Source organism: Coffea arabica, chromosome 2e (genome assembly GCF_036785885.1).
Source record: "Coffea arabica cultivar ET-39 chromosome 2e, Coffea Arabica ET-39 HiFi, whole genome shotgun sequence".
NCBI classification, from domain to species: domain Eukaryota; kingdom Viridiplantae; phylum Streptophyta; class Magnoliopsida; order Gentianales; family Rubiaceae; genus Coffea; species Coffea arabica.
In genome coordinates, this window is record NC_092313.1 from 76,272,134 (window position 1) to 76,292,525 (window position 20,392).

Below are 20,392 nucleotides of genomic sequence, written 5' to 3' on the forward strand. Positions count from 1 at the left end.
AGAGCAGGAGCCGTTGATACAATGAGCAACGGCTGTGTTTGGCTGACCCTGGTAGAGATTATTTTGCTTTTGTAGTCTTATGCGTAAAGTTCATCAAAAAGTGGTCCACCCACCCACGTATCTGTCTACCGGGGACCTGCAAAGGTTCAACAGGGACGGCCTCGTCCTCTTATCACAATTTGATCCCACTGGACTGGAGCTTTCTATTATATATATTATTATTTCGAGAACTGATAATTTTAAGAAAATATACGGTAATTTTATATGTGCCATATACTTATTAGAATTCAAGATATATAATCAATGTCGAATGCAGAAGCTGCCATAAAATGCCATATTTCCTCTGACTGTTAAATCTCCGCCCTTCCTTCCTTATCACACCCCACCTCCCCTCTATCATCTCTCTCTCCAGTCCCCCCAACCCTTGCTCTCTTGAGTCTTGTTCCATTGAGCTTCAATAATATTTCTGCCCCTCTTTTGCTTCATTATCCACTTCTATAAACCTCTCATAAACCTCAGAATTTTAGACTACAGCTGTTACACATAATACACAGCATACATATACATATATCCATTCCCAGCTATCAGCATATATAGTTGTTGTAGTAGTAATAGAGGGTTGTGCAACTTCTCATTGATGCTCGGATATTAAATGCTGCATTAATTGAAGAGCTCTCTTCGCCAAAATCTCGCACTCTGTCATCCGGTAATAGATATACACATATGTATATGCATCTTTTTCTCATATATATATTGTCATCTTGTACGTAGTAGCAGTACTTCCAAGTTCCAATCCTACTATCTATACTAATTCTCTTAACAAGTGCTATATATGGAATAAAAAGTTTTTGTTTATTCTTTAATTATTTTTTCTGGAGAATATATATGAATTCTGCACATATAATACAGAGCTTGAAGAGTTGCTAGAAGAAATTGATTTTTCGAGCTCCCTGCCAGTATTCTGATTAAGGCTGCAGGCTGATAATGGCACCAAAGAATGTTCGTGGCAAGACGAAAGGAGACAAGAAGAAGAAAGAAGAGAAGGGTATCATTTTTGGTTATCATATCATACCCACTTTCATTTCATCAGCACGAGTAACCATGAATATGTTATTGATTTGTTTCACTGTTTCTGCAGTTCTTCCTGTTGTAATGGATATAAGGGTGAACCTTCCTGATGAAACTCATGTGGTTCTCAAGGTTTGTAGCTTTTGCCTAGTAGAGACGGTGGCGTACTAGTATCAAGCATGACCGCGTCTTAATTAATTTGGCTCAAAACTAAGCAGGAGGAGTATTAAGATAGTAAGAGTAATTTGTGGGATTTTTTTGGGGTTAAGGTGCACGGTCAATTTTTTTTTCAACCACTAAAATAAAATCGGTGGGGCTGAATTTCCGACTTGAGAGCAAGTCTTCTCATTTATTTCCTTTTCTTCTGCGTTTATTGTAGACTTGAGATAACCTCTGGACAGCGAGTGTGTGCAGTGCGTGTAATATGTGTGGTATCTTTCTATTCTATTTCTACCTACCAAAGGTTTTCGTTTCTCTAAATTCCACTTCCAGAACCCAACAGTACCCACTAAGCCTTGGCCGTCCAACGACAATCTTGGAATAGGATGGCTATTCATCAATTTTCATGTTGTTGGTGGCGTTTTGGACCTGTTCTTGAACTAGCAGTCGTGTGGAATGAATTTGGTTTTTTCTGATTTTTGCATCAAGATTTGAAGCCTAAATTTCCAGTCATCCGTTTTTGAAGATAATAATAATATGTTTTCATAAATTGCCATATATCCCAACTCCTCGAGCAAGTTTCGAGTGATAGCAAAATTTTTCAGAATTTCCTACTTACAATCCCTTTCACCAACTCTCTCTCTAGTGATAGTAGGAGGCAAGTTTCGAGTGATAGCAAATTTTTTCAGAATTTCCTACTTACAATCCCTTTCATTTTACCGGTCAACCCAACTCTCTCTAGTGATAGTAGGAGGTTGCGTAGGTAGACTGCATTACTGGTGTAAATTATCTACAAGCGGTCAATTCCTTAAATATATATATATATATATATACTAAATTTATTTGTGGTTAAGCAAATTAATCTTGTCAATTAACGACCATATTGAGATGAATCTCCTGTAACCAATATGTAATTACTTTCTAGTTTCTATTGTGTTAATTGTGAAGACACACAATTTTGAAACAGGGAATTTCAACGGATAGGATTATCGATGTCCGTCGATTACTCACCGTGAACACCGTGACTTGCAATATTACCAATTATTCATTGTCCCATGAGGTAAATTCTGTACTTCTTTTTTGTTTTTGTTTTTTTTTAATGTTGTTTCAAATCATGCTTGTACATTTTATTCGTCTCTTTCTCTCACTTTCGGTAACTTTTTAAGGAGGTTATCTTGACCTTTTCTAAACTGAAGTCTAGAAATTCGGCTTTTATAAACCTAATCCCAGAAGAAACCTCAAAAGCCGGCAACTCTTGAGATCCTTCCAGGGACTTATAAACCAAACCCAAACCCCCCCCCAGAACCGATGTGGGATGGCAAACCCCACAAGGGCAAGCCAGTAAGGCCGCTGCTGCTATGAAGTAAATCTTATATGCCAAAGCTAGATAAAGTACATACACCCTGCAGGTGTAGGGCAGAGTCAACCTCTCAAAATTACTTGCCCATGAAAGTCAGTCGGTAGTGATAGTAACTTTTTACTACCTTAGGCACAATTTCTTCCCTTAGGCAAATTGTTTGTAATTTTTTTTTTTTTCGTTTTTGTGGGGTTTTTTTTTTTAAAAAAAAAAAAGAAAAAAAGAAGAAGAAAAGGAGGTTCCTTCTGACGTTTTTGAATTACCCATTTTGCCCTTTATCGGGCTTAATAGGTAAGAGGCCCACAACTAAAAGACGTAGTGGACGTTGCCGCATTGAAACCTTGCGTTCTCACTCTCGTAGAAGGTAAGCCTATCAAGAAGGGGGGCTATTAATTTAGCCCAACAGCTAAAACGCCGTCGTACAGGTGGTTTTTTGAATCTCGTTATTACCCTTGAACTTTTCAATTTATTCCTTCCCTTTACAGAGGACTACGATGAAGAGAGCGCCACGGCGCACGTTAGGAGGGTGCTGGATATAGTGGCCTGCACGACGTATTTCGGGCCGTCGGCGAACAGAGACTCCAAGGCTGACAAAAATGCGCCGGATACAACCAAGGCATCCAAGAAGTCGAGCAAGTCCAATGGCGGAAACAATAAACAACAACACTCTTCACCTCCGCCAACGCCGTCGTCTCCAGCTGCTGCGGCCGCGGCGAAAGATGCTGCTTCAATCGACGGAGAAGGAGAAATGAGCAGCGCGTGCCCTAAGCTTGGTAGCTTTTACGAGTTCTTTTCCCTCTCTCATCTCACTCCTCCTCTCCAATGTAAGTGTTTATCGTCTTCTAATTTTGGCGCTAAATTTCAGCTCTCTGTCTTTTTTTTCCCCCGGGTACTAATGTGCTTCCTCAATGGGTTATCATTAAATATGGCAGTTATAAGGAAAGCAACGAAACAACAGGATGATGAGAGCTTGGGCACTGATCACATTTTCTCTCTTGAGGTGAGAAACGTCTAAATCGATTACTTTCCATTTCTTTTTTCTTCTTGTCTAATTTTGAAATCAACCTGAGTAGTCATAGTAATAATTCTGGTTTTTTTTTGTTTCAATTCATAAACAGGTGAAGCTTTGCAATGGAAAGCTGGTAGCAGTTGAAGCTAGCAGAAAAGGTTTTTCTAGCAATGGAAAGCAGCAGATTCTGTGTCACAATCTTGTTGATCTGTTAAGACAACTCAGCAGAAATTTTGACAAGGTTAGTTCAGAAGAGTTGCTAAATCTATAAAATGTCATGTGGTAGCTCTCCTCTGTTAATTGGTTGTGGAACCATGTCTGGTTTTCTGTTTCATTGTATGTGGAATATTTGTTGATCAGAAAGGGAGAGAGGTGTTACTTCATATTCTGCTTGTGTGTCCTTAGAATTCATCCTCATCACATACAAGAATGTGTCATGCAAAGGTAAGTTTGCAAGCAATTTTATGACTTTTTTCTTAACTGATAAAAATAAAGAATATCGTGTGTTATACTGTCCCAGTAGGAACATTTTGCTATAGGTAATCTGATGCTTGAGTTTCCATCATAGTTTTAGTTAGTTCTGTGTCATAATTGACGTGATCAAGTTTAAGTCTTTAAAATTCTTACCACTTTTTAAAGTCTGCCAAATCTACCTTATTCTGACAACAAGTTGGGTACATTTTCTTTTGTCGTTTGGTGTGTGAGATATACTTGCTGCTGCATCAGATGGTTCCAAAGTCCTCCATTTGGCTGATTAACGATATTCGTGCAAGCCTCAGAGAACTTTATTTTTTTTTCAGGCCTATAACGATCTAATGAAAGCTTTTGCAGAGCGTAACAAGGTGTAGAAATCTGTCCATTTCTGTTATTCCCTGTCAAGCTTTTTCTGCTCCTGTTTATTGCTTGGTACACCATGCCAAATCTTCTTTTTCATCCAGATTCGTTTTTCCTCATAATTCTCTTGTAATTTCTGGTATTGCAGTTTGGAAATCTCCCATATGGCTTCAGAGCTAACACATGGCTTATTCCCCCTGTAGTGGCATTACCACCTTCTGTTTTTCCACCTCTTCCCACTGAGGATGAAAGGTGGGGAGGAAATGGAGGTGGTCTTGGCAGAGATGGCAAAAGTGATTTACTACCTTATGCTAATGAATTTTCATTTCTTGCTTCTATGCCATGCAAGACAGCAGAGGAGAGGCAAATTCGAGACAGAAAAGCTTTCCTTCTTCATAGCTTGTTTGTAGATGTTGCCATTTTTAGAGCTATTTCCGCTGTCCAGCTTGTAATGCGAATGCCAGAATTAGCTTATTCTGCTGTACGCACTCAGACAATTTATACAGAGAGAGTAGGAGATTTATGTGTATCTGTCACAAAAGATGTTTCAGATGCTAGCTGCAAGGTAGATACTAAGATTGATGGGGCTCAGGCCACTGATGTAGATACAGAAAAGTTAATTGAAAGGAACCTACTGAAGGGGATCACAGCTGATGAAAATACTGCTGCCCATGTAAGAGAACATTAAGGATATCATTAACAATGCCTTTGAATGAAGATCTTGGCCTTTTCTTGTTCATTTGCTCCAGTTCAGTTAACTGAATCTATAATGCTTTTAATTGCAGGACATTGCCACTCTAGGGTTTGTTAACATAAGATTTTGTGGTCATATTGTTACCGTAAAAGTGCAAGGGAGAGAGGATGAGAATTTGGGTCCTCCATTACAAAGCCTTGAGCTGCTTGCTCAGCCTGAAGGAGGAGCCAGCGCCCTCAACATTAACAGGTTCACCCACTAAATTGTGTCATTCAGCTGTTTAAGAAGTAATTAATTACGACTCTAGATTTCTCTCTTTTCCTGTTCTCTTTGTTTATTTGGTGACATGGAACTGCAATTTATTTGGAACTTGTAAAATGACTTGTTAGCTTGATTCATGGCCTTGTTAATTTTACAGCTTGAAATGCTTATATATGTATCCAGTCAAGCATTATTGAGGAACTATGAATCATTGGCACAGAAAAGATGGCAGTATGTCAATGCGTTTAAAACTTATATGACAATGCTGGACACATCTTCGAACATATTTGTCAATGTCAACTAAATCAAATCAGAGTGGAAACACAATCACTAAGGAGGACTTATCCAAAGTTTGACAAGTACATGATAGTAACTAAATACTCTATTCATGATGATATTGAAACACTGCAGATGCTTAATTTTGTTAAGAAAGATTAACCCACAATCAAAATTGTAAATTGATTCGCAAATGAAAATAGTGGTGAAAACTTTATACAGAAATAAATGATGCCTTGGTTTTTATTAAGTTTCACTTTCTTTTCTTTCTAACTAAAGATGTGAAAAATGATATATTACTCTAGAGTGCATTAGTGCATCAAAATTTTATTACTTATCACGTGCAAAGACACAAAAGGATTCACTTATTCAGCATGCCTAGGAAGCATATTCTCCAAACTTTCAAAGATGTTGTCCACAAGCATTTGTTGTGTCTACCATATCTATACTTCTATGTATGTTTTGGCTGAATTAATTAATTTAAGATGCATATTTCCTCATTGAAGAATACAGAGAAGACAGTAAACTAGCACTTTCTCTTTCTTGGCTGTCATTCAATGAAAACGGAAAACCAGAAGACTTCATAAGTTCATTTCACCACTAATATAGTAGACACATGAAGTCATGATGGGATACTTGGAGTAGAAGAAAGTCATGTTGTTCCATTTTGAGGAGGATGTGAAAGTTGAATTCCATAGTAGTAGGGCTTTGATTTCTTACCTCCTTTTCTTTCCTTCTCTTAGAAGTTACAAGAAATGCAAGAAGCATGTTTGATAACATGTGCCTCCCTGCCTACTTCTGTTTGAACTCTGACCATCTCTTTACTTTAATTTGAGCTCTTTTTGCAGATAATTGCTTTTGAAAATATGATAACCTTGTTTATTTCGTGTTAAAAAAATAGGATTTGAAGGGAAGATTTTTGTTTTTTGGGGGGTAAATAATAGGGAAAGAGATAATCCTTTTAAGTTGATCCAAATTTATCTGTACCCACGAGTCTATGTAGATTGAAAACAAAGCCAAATGCACAAGTCAGACAGAAAAGATTAAAGAACCTTACAGTTTGTTAGGAAAAGATTAACCCTTAGACAATGCTCTTATAGGATAATAGATTGGTAGGAGCCATGGTCTGTTCTCTTCAAACTTTTACTGATGTAAGATGGCAACTACATTAACAAGTTGTGTGATCTAGTTTTCCTTGTACTTTCATAAATTGATTTTCAAACTTTCCTTATACATTTTGTTTGTCCCATAGGCTCTATTTTGCTTCTATTTCTGCTTTTTGTTGTACAAGTTGATCTTAAAAGTAACCTTCTTGCAGTTTGAGGTTTCTTCTCCATGACAAAGCAGCTTTGGAGCAAAATAAATGCATACCACATTCTCAAACTTTGGAATCTGAAGATCTCAGTTCTTCTCAAGCTTTTGTTGAGAGTATATTGGAAGAGAGTCTTATCAAGCTTCAGGAAGAAGAAGAGCTACGGGAAACTTATGTGAGATGGGAACTTGGGGCTTGCTGGATACAACATTTGCAAGATCAGAAAAAAACAGAAAAAGATAAGAAACTGCCTAATGAGAAGACAAAGAATGAAATGAAGGTTGAGGGACTTGGAATTCCTCTCAAGTCCCTGAAGAACAAAAAGAAGAATTCTGATGGAAGTAGCGTGGAAAGTCAATCTGGAAACTTGAAGCCTCTTGCAGATGACATGAGTGTGGAAGCTGAAAAATCAGTGTCACTATGTACAGAATCTCATGTTGAGACTGATGCCAATGAACATGAGCTAATACTGAAGACATTATTGTCTGAGTCTGCTTTTACTCGGTTAAAAGAGTCTGAGACTAGGCTTCATCGCAAGGTACACAATTTTATTTTTGGCAGTTGATATAAAGATTCCCTAAACTGCATGATTTGCACTAACCTGCTACTTGCGATTGGTAGTCAATGCAAGAGCTGATTGGCTTATCACAGAAGTATTACAATGAAGTTGCTCTTCCTAAACTGGTAATAATAGAATATCTTCTTCTCTCTCTCTCTCTCTCTCTCTCTCTCTCTGGTTGTGTTTTAAATTTTTTGTTAACACAACAACCAAGTTGAGTTTCCCTGGCATTTCATTATGCAATGCAGGTTGCTGATTTTGGTTCTTTGGAACTCTCACCAGTGGATGGTCGAACGTTGACTGATTTTATGCATACAAGAGGCCTTAGGATGCGTTCTCTTGGACAAGTTGTAAGTGGTTTTACGGTGATGTGGATTTCCCACCTTGTACTAGATTCTTTTACATCAGATATGCGGTATTAGCACCATGTTTTCTGTGCATTATAACTAATTTGCCATGTATCACTTCCAGTGGTACTGAAATTGCACAGTTGAAATTCAATTGCAAAAACCTTTACCATTCACCGGTGGAGATGAGAACAATTGTTCAATTTCAACCTCTCACTGGAAAACACATTATGTTTGCATAGAAAATGGATTTTGTATAGCATCCTTGTTATAGTTATTTAAAAAACTAAGAATAATAGTTCTGCACATTATTGTTGCACTTTAATCTTTTTTTTTTCTAGAAAAGCTGTTTCCTGTAATATGGTATAGTGCTAATATGTACATTAAACAGTTGCTTTGAAAAAAATATGTTGATCTATGGTTGTTTCTCTAATAAAATAGGTAAAATGCTAATTAAATGTGGTAGGATATTTTTACAATTTAAATGCAGCAATCTCTCTTAGTAATGTGCATTGCTAACAAGATGAAATGCAAATGTTTGGCTTAGATTAGATGGAGGAAAGATGAATACTAGCAAGATATGCTATTTTCATTTGATTTTGCACAAATGTACTTTATCTTATTAGCATATTACAGATAGTCTGCTTTATGATAGTCTACCTGTTTGTTCTACTTTGGTCTCATTGAGGTTCAATTGGTCTTTGGACAATATAGAGCCTGATCAATCGATCGACCAGAGAAGTCAATGCTTTAGTCTATGTCTCATTAACATTCTTTTTCTTCAATATTCTGAACATGTATCATCCAACTCCTGATCTTTACTAGTATAATTGTCCTTTGTAAATTCCTTTATTCAATCATTGGGGATGGCCATGTGATAGTCTAATTGTTACCATGTAGGAAAACATACATCTTAAATCACGCTTGGTATTTTTTGTTTTTTGTCTTGAACAGGTTAAGCTCTCAGAGAAGTTATCACATGTGCAATCGCTCTGTATACACGAGATGATTGTAAGGGCGTTCAAGCATATACTGCAGGCAGTTATTGCTTCTGTTGTCAAGACTGAGAACATGTCTGCAGTGATTGCTACTGCATTAAATATGATGCTTGGGGTACATGAAAATGAAGAATCAAGTAAGTGTTGTGGTGTTCATTTTCTTGTATGGAGATGGCTGGAGGTTTTCCTAAAGAAGAGATATGAATGGGACCTTAGCAGCTCAAACTACAAAGATGTGAGGAAATTCGCAATTCTTCGTGGTTTGTGCCACAAGGTACTATACCTCAATTGGGAATAGGATGTTCAGTCATGCTTTTCATACTTTTACATGGTTACTTGAGAAGGTATACTGACTTAGATGATTTTCTTTCGAGTTGAATAATTTCTATTTTGGTGATGTCATATATCTCATTAACAATTTAGTGGTGGAGTTGGGTGCAAAAATTGCATGATTGTTATTTTTGCAACATTACCTTCGTTAGCTTACCTTAAATCTTGCTATTGGCAACAACTTGCATGATGACTACTCAAAATTTTTTGTGAGTAATGCTAACAATATGCACAACTTGAAGTTTATCCTGTTTAGACACTCGTGTGACAGATGATATGGAACTTGCAAGGGAGTTGCATTGTGTAATTTCTGTAACTGCATATTCACTTGATATCTTTACAGGTCCAGTAACAAAACCAGTAAATTTTTGCAATGTTAAAGACTAAATATTTCCATCTTGAAATTATTAAATAGGTAACGTGATCAGAGGCTGGGAAATTAATAATTCACATGGAATTATTTTATTTTGTCTGTAAATGCATCTCTGGGAAATTAAACAAAAGATACAACTGGTTTTTTTGCCCCCTGAAGAAGAAAATGCGTAACTGATTATGATTAAAATTCTGCATGGAGGATAACTAAGTCTGACAGCTGTACTTTTCTTTGGGCAGGTTGGCATTGAGCTGGTTCCAAGAGATTTTGATATGAATTCTCCAAACCCTTTCCCAAAAGTAGACATTGTGAGCCTAGTGCCAGTTCACAAGGTGTGCATTAAGGGAGTAATGCTTGTTGTTGCTTGTTATCTTGTTCAAATGTGACCAAACCTTGACCATTCAGCAAATTATTATTATTATTTGCAGCAAGCAGCATGCTCTTCTGCAGATGGACGACAACTTCTGGAATCATCAAAAACAGCTCTTGATAAGGGAAAACTTGAAGATGCTGTAAGCTATGGAACCAAGGTAGTTGATATCCAAGATTGTACAAAAGCCTTTTTGATTTTTGACTATGATTTCATGTCCTTTATACTTGCATGCTATTTTCTTCTCAGTATTTATCATTCCTTTCCCTCCTCTATTACCAATTAACTCTGGATGCAATGAAAACATGAGATACTAATTTGTTTTGGAAAACTAACTCCTAAAGCCATAATTTTATGGATTATTATGTGATGTGGCTGCAATTATTGTGTTCTCAGGCTCTAGCAAAGCTTGTAGCAGTATGTGGTCCGTACCATCGAATGACTGCAGGAGCTTATAGCCTTCTTGCGGTAGTTCTGTATCACACTGGAGATTTCAATCAGGTCCATTCTCTTGTTTATTGTGTTGCCTTTTCATGTCTGAGAGAAATAAATTCAACTTTTGGAAAGCTTATGATCATATCCAGTTCAGAATTGGAAGATACATCAATTTCAGTCCTGCTCTGGTGTTTTAGTTTTGTTCTTACTCTGCAGCTCATATATTTATTCTGAATGATACATCCAAATAGGCCACAATCTACCAACAAAAGGCCTTGGACATCAATGAACGAGAGTTAGGACTTGATCATCCAGATACAATGAAAAGCTATGGAGATCTTGCTGTATTCTATTACAGACTTCAACATACAGAGCTAGCTCTCAAGTATGTGGTTTTATCCTGATTGTTTTGTTTCAGGTTTGCATGATGTCATGAGATACTGTTTTTCACTGAGATTGTGTTCCTTTTCACTATATTGTTCTTGTGATGGCTATGTGTCTAGTATGGATCAAATTATAAGTACCTCAAAATAAGGCACACTGACATTTTTCTGTCTCCGCGGTCTTTTGTGAAGGTTAGATTGCTAGTAATCCATCAAATCACCATTACTAGCAGCTTTCTTCATCCAAGACCTCAGTAATCATGTCATTACTAGTTAGTTTCTTTTATCATTTAGACAGATTTGTAGTTGTGGAAAATTGCTTCTCAGATCTGCAACCTGAAATCTCATTTTAACTCGGGGGAGCTGTTTGACCAACCAGTGACCCAAACCTGAGAAAGATACATCTAAATCCAATTTATGAGTCAGTTAACATTTTAGGGATGAAATGGAAATGCTTTTAGAGATAATTGAATTCAGGGTCAGAAAACAGGACTAAGGAGATGGTTTTGGAGATTAGTTTGGATGACTAAAGTTGTTTAGTGTAGGAGCAAAAAAACAAGAAAATTGTCTTGGCCCAGGTGATGATGGTTTAAAGGACACTTTTGCCTTTACCATTGTAATTAAGTTTCAATCTCAAAATAAAGTCTTCAAAATTTTCATTGCATGGTATATGACCTTAACATATATAATGATAAACATGGCATGTAGGAGTTTGGAAGTTAAAAACGTAATTTGTTCTTTCTGTATCGAGAGTAAATTTACCACCTTTGTCACTTATGATCTGGTTGTCGTGAATGTATTGATTTATCACAGTCGATGTTCTGAATCAAGAACAATGATCTTAACCAATTGACCTGATTTTATTGAGTTTGGGCCAATGTTGACATTTAGTGACTTTTGAGAAAGTGTGCAAATTTACTAGTCTGAAGGAATCATGTAGCAGTTTTTTCACCATACGACTTATGGACAAACAGCAATAAATTTGGCTGTGGAAACCAACAAAGACGTGATGGTTTGTAGCTCACCACAATTTGTGACCAAAAAAGAACTAAGTGGATATATACAAATGAAGTTGTCGGTCTTGGAAAATTGTGGTAAACTTTGCAGTTTAAGAGGATCTATAATACTCCTGTTATATTTCTGGTGCTTTCTACTGTATTTCCTAGACTTTGTCACTCTTTTTTCTGAATGGATTTTGATGGTCAGATCAATTTGGCCTTCAGCTTTCTCAATGTGATGATATTCTCTGTTTATATTTGTATGAGTTGCTTTAATACACTGATGGCAATGCCATTGTTTATTTATTTAGATATGTCAAGCGAGCTCTATATTTGTTGCATCTTACATGTGGCCCATCACATCCCAATACTGCTGCAACATACATAAATGTCGCAATGATGGAGGAAGGATTGGGTAATGTGCATGTTGCCCTCAGATACCTCCACAAAGCACTTAAATGCAACCAAAGGCTACTTGGTCCTGACCACATTCAGGTGCTTGTTGCTCGACTTATTTAGTTAATACTGTGCTACTTGTGAAATTTTTTGTATCCCATCTTGTGCAATTTGCACCTTCAAGCATGTTATATTAGTTAATCAGTCTGAGTAACTTGGCCCAAAGTTTTCTGCAAAAGTTTCATTTGATAATATGTCCTAATTAATCTTCAAATCTTTTGTGTGTTTGCCTTTGTTTTGATAGTTACTTGGGATTCCATAATGAATTGGATTTCTTCAGAAAACATCATTTATGATCTCTATCCCAGCTATTTATGAAAAAAAATCCCGCCTTCTTTTTGGGATGAAATCATATCCAAAAGGCCTTGGAGACTTTTACTATGATCTTATTCTGGGTAAAATAGATCTTATTCATCTCATTTCTGTTTGGTGTGAGGAAGGAGAGTGTGAGGAGGAGAAACCAAGAAATACTAATGAAGCTCATTGAGTTTACTATTTTAAGTTTACCTGTTAACTCTTACTTTTCGCTTGATCAATTTCCAAATACAATGAAACGTGCCTATGATGAGATCTATAGAATATAAAAAATGTACAATGAAACTTACATTTGGTGCTTCCGGGCAGGGAATTTGGGGAAGAAAAAAGTGAGTTGGATCGGCTGTAAGATTCTGCAAAGTATATGCATTTACACCAACCATTATTTCCTCTTCTCTCACACCCCTTTCATCTAGTCAAGCATTCAGCTCATAAAGAGATGGAACACATCAAAATCGCCAACATATATTTCCGTTTAATTTATGTGGAAAAAGTAGTCAACTTTCCAACTCTAAGTTTGAAACATTATTGTTGATACCTTGCCCAGTTTTTGCAACTATCACGGATAACAAAAGGAAAACTGATTTCAAATGTACTTACATTATAAAAAGCTTAAAGGGGATTATCATTGATGTTTCAATCAGGCCTTATGGATTTTGTTCAGCTTTACTACTTCTCAGAATAAAGATAAACTGGCACTAGCTTGCAAATTAGGTGCACTGCAAGTCTGCAAGTATGTGTTCTCATGAATACACTAATTCTTATGGATGATGGTTTGTTTGATTATGTTATTATGTGGCCAGAGCTGGAGAGCTATTTTAGAGTTGGGCATTTCCTAGTATGAGTGCTGCTTTAGCCAAATAAATCTGCTGAGTTTAAATAAGTCAGTAACAATTTGGTCACTGCAATTTTTTCATTGGCTATCTTCTAGTACTTGATGACTTGTCAAATTTAGTTTATGCCCTTCGATCTAATGTCCTTATGTTCTTATGTGGTATAGACAGCTGCAAGTTACCATGCCATAGCAATTGCACTCTCCTTGATGGAGGCATATCCCTTGAGCGTTCAGCATGAACAGACAACCTTGCAAATTCTACGGGCAAAGCTAGGCCCAGATGACCTTCGCACACAGGTTATTCTTTTTTCTGTGGGTTCAATCAAACCATCTGAGTATTCTGGCACTTTATTTGGTGCCTTCTTTAATTTTTTGGACAATCAATCACATCAGACCAGGGGAAAAAAGATTATGGTCATAGTTATTCCAATGCTGAAGATTGAGAAGTTGTAAACAGTTTGTATCATGAAAACAATATGACCTCTTATCGAGCTCTAAGGCTCAATTTTCAGGCTTGATAGCTATATATTTTCTATTGAAAATATACATCAGCACATCAGTTTAACGTTATTCTGATCAAAGTGCTGGCCTTGAATGTTTGAGACTTATGTAACTTACTGCTGCAGGATGCTGCTGCATGGCTTGAGTACTTTGAATCCAAGGCTTTTGAACAACAAGAAGCTGCTCGAAATGGTACTCGGAAGCCTGATGCATCTATTGCCAGCAAGGGCCACCTCAGGTATATAGTGCAGCTTCTGCATGCAAATGCCATTTTGATGCAGTTACTGTTCTCTATTGGGAACTACTGGAGTAATAACAAACAAATGGTAGAACACTATGCTCAGGCATGTTACTAGCTGTTTTCTTCCCTATGAAATCTTTGGCCTAAGGGCATTTCCAGTGACACTCGTGCATAGTCCATACTTTCCGTTTTAGTCTTTTGCCACAACTGGACATGCTACAAATCTCATTACTTTTCTGTTAATTTTGATATATTCATTGAAGTCACCTGTTGCTGTCATATTCAACAAGTGATTTCTCTTAGAGGATCATTGTAATTTCATAAGGAAACTGCAGTAGCCAGGCAGAGTTCTCAATCTATTAGCACTGGTTTAAGGAGAGTCATGCAAAATAATATCCTGTACTTGTTTATATTCTCAATAGATAGATTTATTGGAGTAATGCCCATATAAAGCAGCCAATTATCTGAGTTATTGTGAATGCCCAGTGGACTGCTGGGCCCGAATGTTCCAGTTACTGATTGTTATAGTTGGCAGTGTGTCAGATTTGCTTGACTACATAAATCCGAGCCGTGATACCAGTGGGAGAGATAATCTGGGGGCAAAGAAGAAAAATTATGTTACAAAGGTAAGTGTTGTTTGGTTTGTCTCATTATTCTCTGGATGGGTGGCAAACGAAGACTTTATTCTTAGCTGTTGATATCCTTAAGATCCACTAGAAGCTTTATTGTTTCTATTTTAGTATTCATTGGGTGGAAATGATTTGAGTGAAATTTATTAAAAACAGGCTGTATGTTTCTTGTTAGACATTCTGATGAGCCCTTTTTCTTGCCATACGGGCTGTTCTCGATTGATTATTTTAGCTGATTATATATTCTGATTTTGAATAATCAGTTTTTAAAATGTTCTTATTTGCTTTTGTATTCAGATTACAGATTTTTTTAATAACCAAAAAAGCTAAAATCCATAATCACCAAAAGAGTAGCTTTTGCTGATTCTGATTATTCTCTATTATCACCTTTTGATTGTTCTCTATAATCACTTTCCATACTTAGATTTTGCAAAATCTAAAGCAAATTGAGAACAAGGCCTTAGTACCACATTCACGTAGATAAAATTACTTATACCTATCTGTAAAAACTGAGATTAAGTTGTTCTGCTAAAACATCTGAGGTAGATGAGTTTGTCCAGTGGTTGAAAAAAAATGAGGGAGAAAAAAAAGAAAGGTAGGTTCACTGGAAGTGGGGGAGTATGTGCATGAAAGCTTTTGAATGGTTTTCCAGGGCACTTATTCAGAACCACAACCTGCTCTGTCATGTTAAGGATAAGAATTGAAATTAGTGTGATCAACACACATTCTATGTTGCTAAAGGGCAAAGTCTCTATCTTGAGGTTCATATAATCAATAAAAATGTTCCTTCTTAACCTCTAGCATTTAGGATAGACAACTTGATAGTTGACAAGGAGAAAAATAAAGGATGTTCTGGGAATGCATAGAACTTTCCATTTTCTAGCTTGGGTTAGTCGACCGAAAGTGTAGACCAAATGTTGTGGGGTTACTGACGAATCTTCTTTCTCCAACTTCCTCTTTCACCTATACTGGTTGCCTTACTCAAAAAAGCAAATCTTTTTGCAGCTTTTTGTAATATCTATTTTTTAAGTGTCTTTTGTAATTGATCCTTCAATGAAAATTCTCTGATAGCTGGTTAAGGAAATTGATGCTTATATGGATTCTTACCGTGTTTTCTTTGCAGACGAAGGGAAAATCTTACCAAAGCAGCATTGCTTCACCTACCTCTGAGGTGTCTCCTAAAGATCCTCTGAAAGGAGCATCTGATGAAGAAGAGAAACAAATTCCTGAACCTGAAAGTTCTCCTAAAATAAACAGTGTATCCACCTTTCAAGCAGTTGGGTCCAAGCAAAATGCTGAGGATGAAAGTACTGAGGGGGCACAACCTGAGCCAAGACAAATTCAATTGTGTAAGAATGCTGCAGAAAAGCCACTTGCTACTGATGTCACCTCTCCTGAAGCACATGCTGAAGGGGATGAAGGATGGCAGCCAGTTCAGAGACCCAGATCAGCTGGTCTGTATGGGCGACGATTGCGGCAGAGAAGGCCAACCATTGGCAAGGTCTTCAGTTATCAGAAAAAAGATGATGTTTCTGATGTGGATCATGCTAGAGTGAAGCATAACTGCCAAAGCAGTCGATATTACCTGTTAAAGAGACGGGCAACATCCCCAGGAAGTTATGCTGATTATTATGTAGCAAAGAGTCCTCCTGTGACCAAATTTGGTAGGAGAATGGTCAGATCTGTAGCATATAGAATTAAGTCTCTGTCGTCCAAGGAAGCAGCTACAGACAGTTCAAGAAATGGAGGCGAGTTTTCAAATTCTCCTCAAGAAACTGGCCCAGTTTCTGCATCAGCAGAGGTTGGATCAATATCTAGGAAGAGTTCAATTGTAAGCCTGGGAAAGTCTCCTTCTTATAAAGAAGTAGCTGTGGCCCCACCAGGTAGCATTCCTTTGTTGCAGGTTAGGGTTTCCCAAAGTGAAACACCTAAAAGTGATGAAGCTCAGGAGAATGGGGAGGAATATATTGAACCTCAAAAAGATTCCGAGTCCATGAAAGTGGATGGAGAAAAGATGAAGGTAGAGAACATTCAAGATGCCTTGGTAAATTCAGCTTACAATCTGGAAGATGAGCAAGAAGCCACTGATAGAAAAGAAACTCTTTCCAATGATCCAATTAATAACAAGGATTCTGAAGCTGTGTCTGCAAGTGTGACAAGAGACCAATCCAGCTGTCTTAACATTGATCAAATGGAACAAGAATGTGCAAAGACTGGTAATAAGCCAAATTCTGTTGATTCTCCTAGAGCTATTCAGTTTGAGAAGGATTCACCAGTAGCTTGTGATTCAGGAAATAACTTGCTCTCCACTTCACAAGGGGCTGATGATCAAAGAGGGGTCAAAACTGCAGTTTCCTTTTCTAGTGATACTCGAGAATTGTCTAACAAGAAGTTGTCTGCATCAGCTGCTCCATTCAATCCATCACCTGCTGTTGCACGCATTGCCGCATTGCCTATGAATATTGTCCTCCCTTCTGGTCCAGGAACTGTTCCAGCTATTGGCCCTTGGCCAATAAATATGCCCCTTCACCCAGGGCCTGCAACTGTTTTGCCGGGTCCAATTTGCTCCTCCCCTCACCACCCGTACCCTTCTCCTCCGCCAACCCCCAGCATGATACACCCCTTGCCTTTCATGTACCCACCATATACTCAACCACAAACATTACCTCCAAGTACTTTTCCTTTAACTAGTGGCCCATTCCATGCCAATCAATTTGCGTGGCAGCACAATGTAAACCCAAATGCTTCAGAGTACGTTCATGGAACAGTTTGGCCCAGCTGCCACCCTGTAGAATTTCCTACCCCACAGCCTGTAGTTGAGCCCATAACTGATCCCACATTGGAGCCAAAGAAGGAATGTGACAATTCTGAGGGTCTGAATTTGGAACCAAGTTTTCCATTGGATCTTCATTCTGGTGACGAGGCTAAGAAAGATACAAGACTTCCAGCATCAGAGGCAGTTGAAACCTTCAATGATATTTCTGGTGTTCATCTAGAAAATGAGAGAGTTACAAGTGCTTCAAATTCACCGAGCATCCCCTTTCTTGGGAATCAATCCAACAACCCTAATGATCAAAATGAATACACTGGAAAATGTGGTAAACATGTTCCACGGAGACACCAGCAGAAAGATGATAATGAGAAAACATTCAACATTTTGATAAGGGGGAGAAGGAACAGAAAACAGACTCTGAGAATGCCAATTAGTTTGCTAAAGAGACCTTATAGCTCACAATCATTCAAGGTCATGTATAGCAGAGTTATCAGAGACACGGAAGCTCCAAAATCTGCCACTTTTGCTTCGAATGAAACTACTACACCAAATGCTACTTAGGGGGAGCTTTTGCACCTGTCGTAGATATATATATATATATATATATATATATATATATATATATATATATATATATATATATATATATGATGATGATGATGATGGTCAAGGGGAAGTTTATGACATTTCTTGCCTTGGTTATACAGAAGAGACAGCTTTAGCAGAATGACGTTCATTAGATTTTTGACTGCATTTTGAAATCTTCAGGTTAGTCCCAAAATCTGGGTGATCAACTATGGTTTTATTTGGTAAATGAGCAATCTATTCAATTCTATTCAATTTACTTTTGGTTTTATATCTGAAAGATGTGTATGCAGTGTTTCTGTTGTGAAAAGTCTATCACCTTTGATTTTGGCAGTCTATTTGTCCTTTGATGAATAGTGAGCATCCTTCTAAAACAAAAACATGCTACTTCTGAGAGGTGATAACTGCTCATAAAGTTATATTTAACTTATTAATGAAAAATAGTTGGTTCTAAGCAAAGGTTGGTGTATTTTCTGCCTTATCTGTCATTCTGGATGACTTTACTTCAGGGGATAGTTCATGGAATATTGGGTGCAATCGGTCGTACTATGAGTCACGACCAAATTTTCCACAACTATTTATGCATTTGGTCTATCAGTTGTGTTTAAAGAAGCCATCTCAATATAATTGCCTACGTCTACATTTTTCAGAAGCCATCTCAATCTAATTGCCTATGTCTACATTTTCTCACATATAGTCCCACAAATTTCTAAATGAGCTATTTGAGTGCAAAGAACAGCTGAAGAAACAAAACATTAGGGCTTTTAAATGGCTGAAATACACGGAGCTATCTTGAAAATGAAGCACAAGGGACTCAAGCGGGAGAAGTGGTGAACCTAAGGGACTACTGCTGCACTTTTCCCTGTAAGATATGTGACGAATAATGTTAGTTTTCTTATTGAGCAACAGAAAAAAAAGTGATTCATGTAGTGAGCCAAGATAATTCAGGAAAAGGCTTTGGTCTAGCTTAAGAGGGCAAGGTTTCTAGTTTGAAATTTCTAATATGATACTTTGAAGTGATACTAATTGATGAATATAGTTTGAAGTTTGGAAATTCTTCAACCACTTCGATATGAATCTTTATTTCTTTTAGGTGCCTTTCAGACGTACATGTGCTTTAACTGAATATATTATTTCTTGCTACCCACATTAATGGAACCAATTAGCATTTAAGAAAATAGAGGATTTTTTAAGAGGTCTCCTACATGAGACTTGGCTGTTTTGAAGGATATGGAAATCATGTCAAAGTTCTCATTGCATTCTTTAGTAGAGTTGCCTTTTTGTATGTGTGCATCTCTACTGCTTCCTGGTTTAGTTGAAGTAGAAAAAAAACCTTACCAGCAACCAACCTGTATTAGTTTTGCTTTATCCTTTTTGTCCTTCAAGTAACTACCCTCAAATTCTTGTTCTTCCTGAATGAGGAGTTAAGCACAGAACATCCATGCCCATTGGCTTCGTTGCTCAACTAGTGTGATGTTCATCAGTCAATTGCGTAGTTGCTTCATTGAAACTTCAATGTGACCCCATCCCAATGGTGTGGTCCCTTGTATATCTGTTTAACTCACCTTACTTAATAAAATCCTGAATATGTGAGTCATATTTTTAACAATTTTTTTTTTGCTGATTTCATGTTTTCTTTTTCTTTTGATATGCAGGTTCTTTCAGCAGATTCATTTTTGGGTTTAGAAGGTTTCTTTTGAGCCGATTCTCTTTCCTTTTGGTCAGTTTATTCTGAAAATTTATCCTTTTGGGTGCATAAGAGAAGACTCAAAGTTACAAGTCCTTTTTTCACGCTTTTCCTCAATTTTTTTGATAAAATAGAAAGGGCCGCCATTACTTTATTTTGATAGGCTGACTTGGAAATTAATCCTGTTCAATTGTATAGGACGATTTATTCTCTTGACTAAGCATTAACAGTGGATAGTTCATATTGGAAGCTATCATTACCTCGCTTTTTATTTCTTTCTCAATCCAAAACTTTCATTGATCTGAATTTCTTTTTTGTATTCTAGGTGCCCTTGACTTGGTGCTTGTAGTACCTATCTGGATTTATAACTAAAGCACTGTAAAATTTTGGTTGGTAGATGCTCTATCTAGAATTCAGACGCTTTTGCTTTTCCGGGAATCAAATATCTGTTGTATTTATTCTCATTTGTTGAATTGGTTTAAACTTTAAATGGTAAGAGGCCTGGAGAAAATTACAATTTTATGGAACCTGTCAATCTAAAGAAAGATCACTCTTTCAAGTTGTTTCGAAATACATTTCTTGGCTACCGACTTATATTTGTGGGTTT

At 37.2% G+C, this 20,392-nt stretch overlaps 1 protein-coding gene across 6 annotated transcripts; it reads left to right on the plus strand.

Annotated features, from left to right (window-relative positions):
* Positions 1-307: 307 nt before the first annotated feature.
* Positions 308-20,360, plus strand: LOC113733307 (protein REDUCED CHLOROPLAST COVERAGE 1). 6 transcript variants are annotated; one of them, XR_011841075.1, is made up of 27 exons: positions 309-706; positions 910-1,045; positions 1,139-1,200; positions 2,195-2,287; positions 2,876-2,948; positions 3,070-3,408; positions 3,517-3,584; positions 3,703-3,834; positions 4,394-4,435; positions 4,576-5,100; positions 5,213-5,370; positions 6,977-7,508; positions 7,592-7,654; positions 7,778-7,879; positions 8,831-9,148; positions 9,817-9,909; positions 10,006-10,107; positions 10,344-10,448; positions 10,634-10,767; positions 12,075-12,258; positions 13,535-13,666; positions 13,996-14,108; positions 14,647-14,737; positions 15,864-18,281; positions 18,796-18,962; positions 19,754-19,818; positions 20,111-20,360. XR_011841075.1 is itself a non-coding variant. In XM_072081265.1 (25 exons), the coding sequence occupies exons 2-25, from the start codon at positions 985-987 to the stop codon at positions 18,072-18,074; spliced, it is 5,658 nt and encodes a 1,885-aa protein (XP_071937366.1). In that variant the 5' UTR covers positions 308-706; positions 910-984; the 3' UTR covers positions 18,075-18,240. The 6 variants fall into 6 exon arrangements, 1 of the variants encoding a protein (XP_071937366.1); XR_011841074.1 differs by lacking the exon at positions 18,796-18,962; XR_011841072.1 differs by lacking the exon at positions 20,111-20,360 and having other exon boundaries at positions 19,754-20,091.
* The last annotated feature ends 32 nt before the right edge of the window (positions 20,361-20,392 follow it).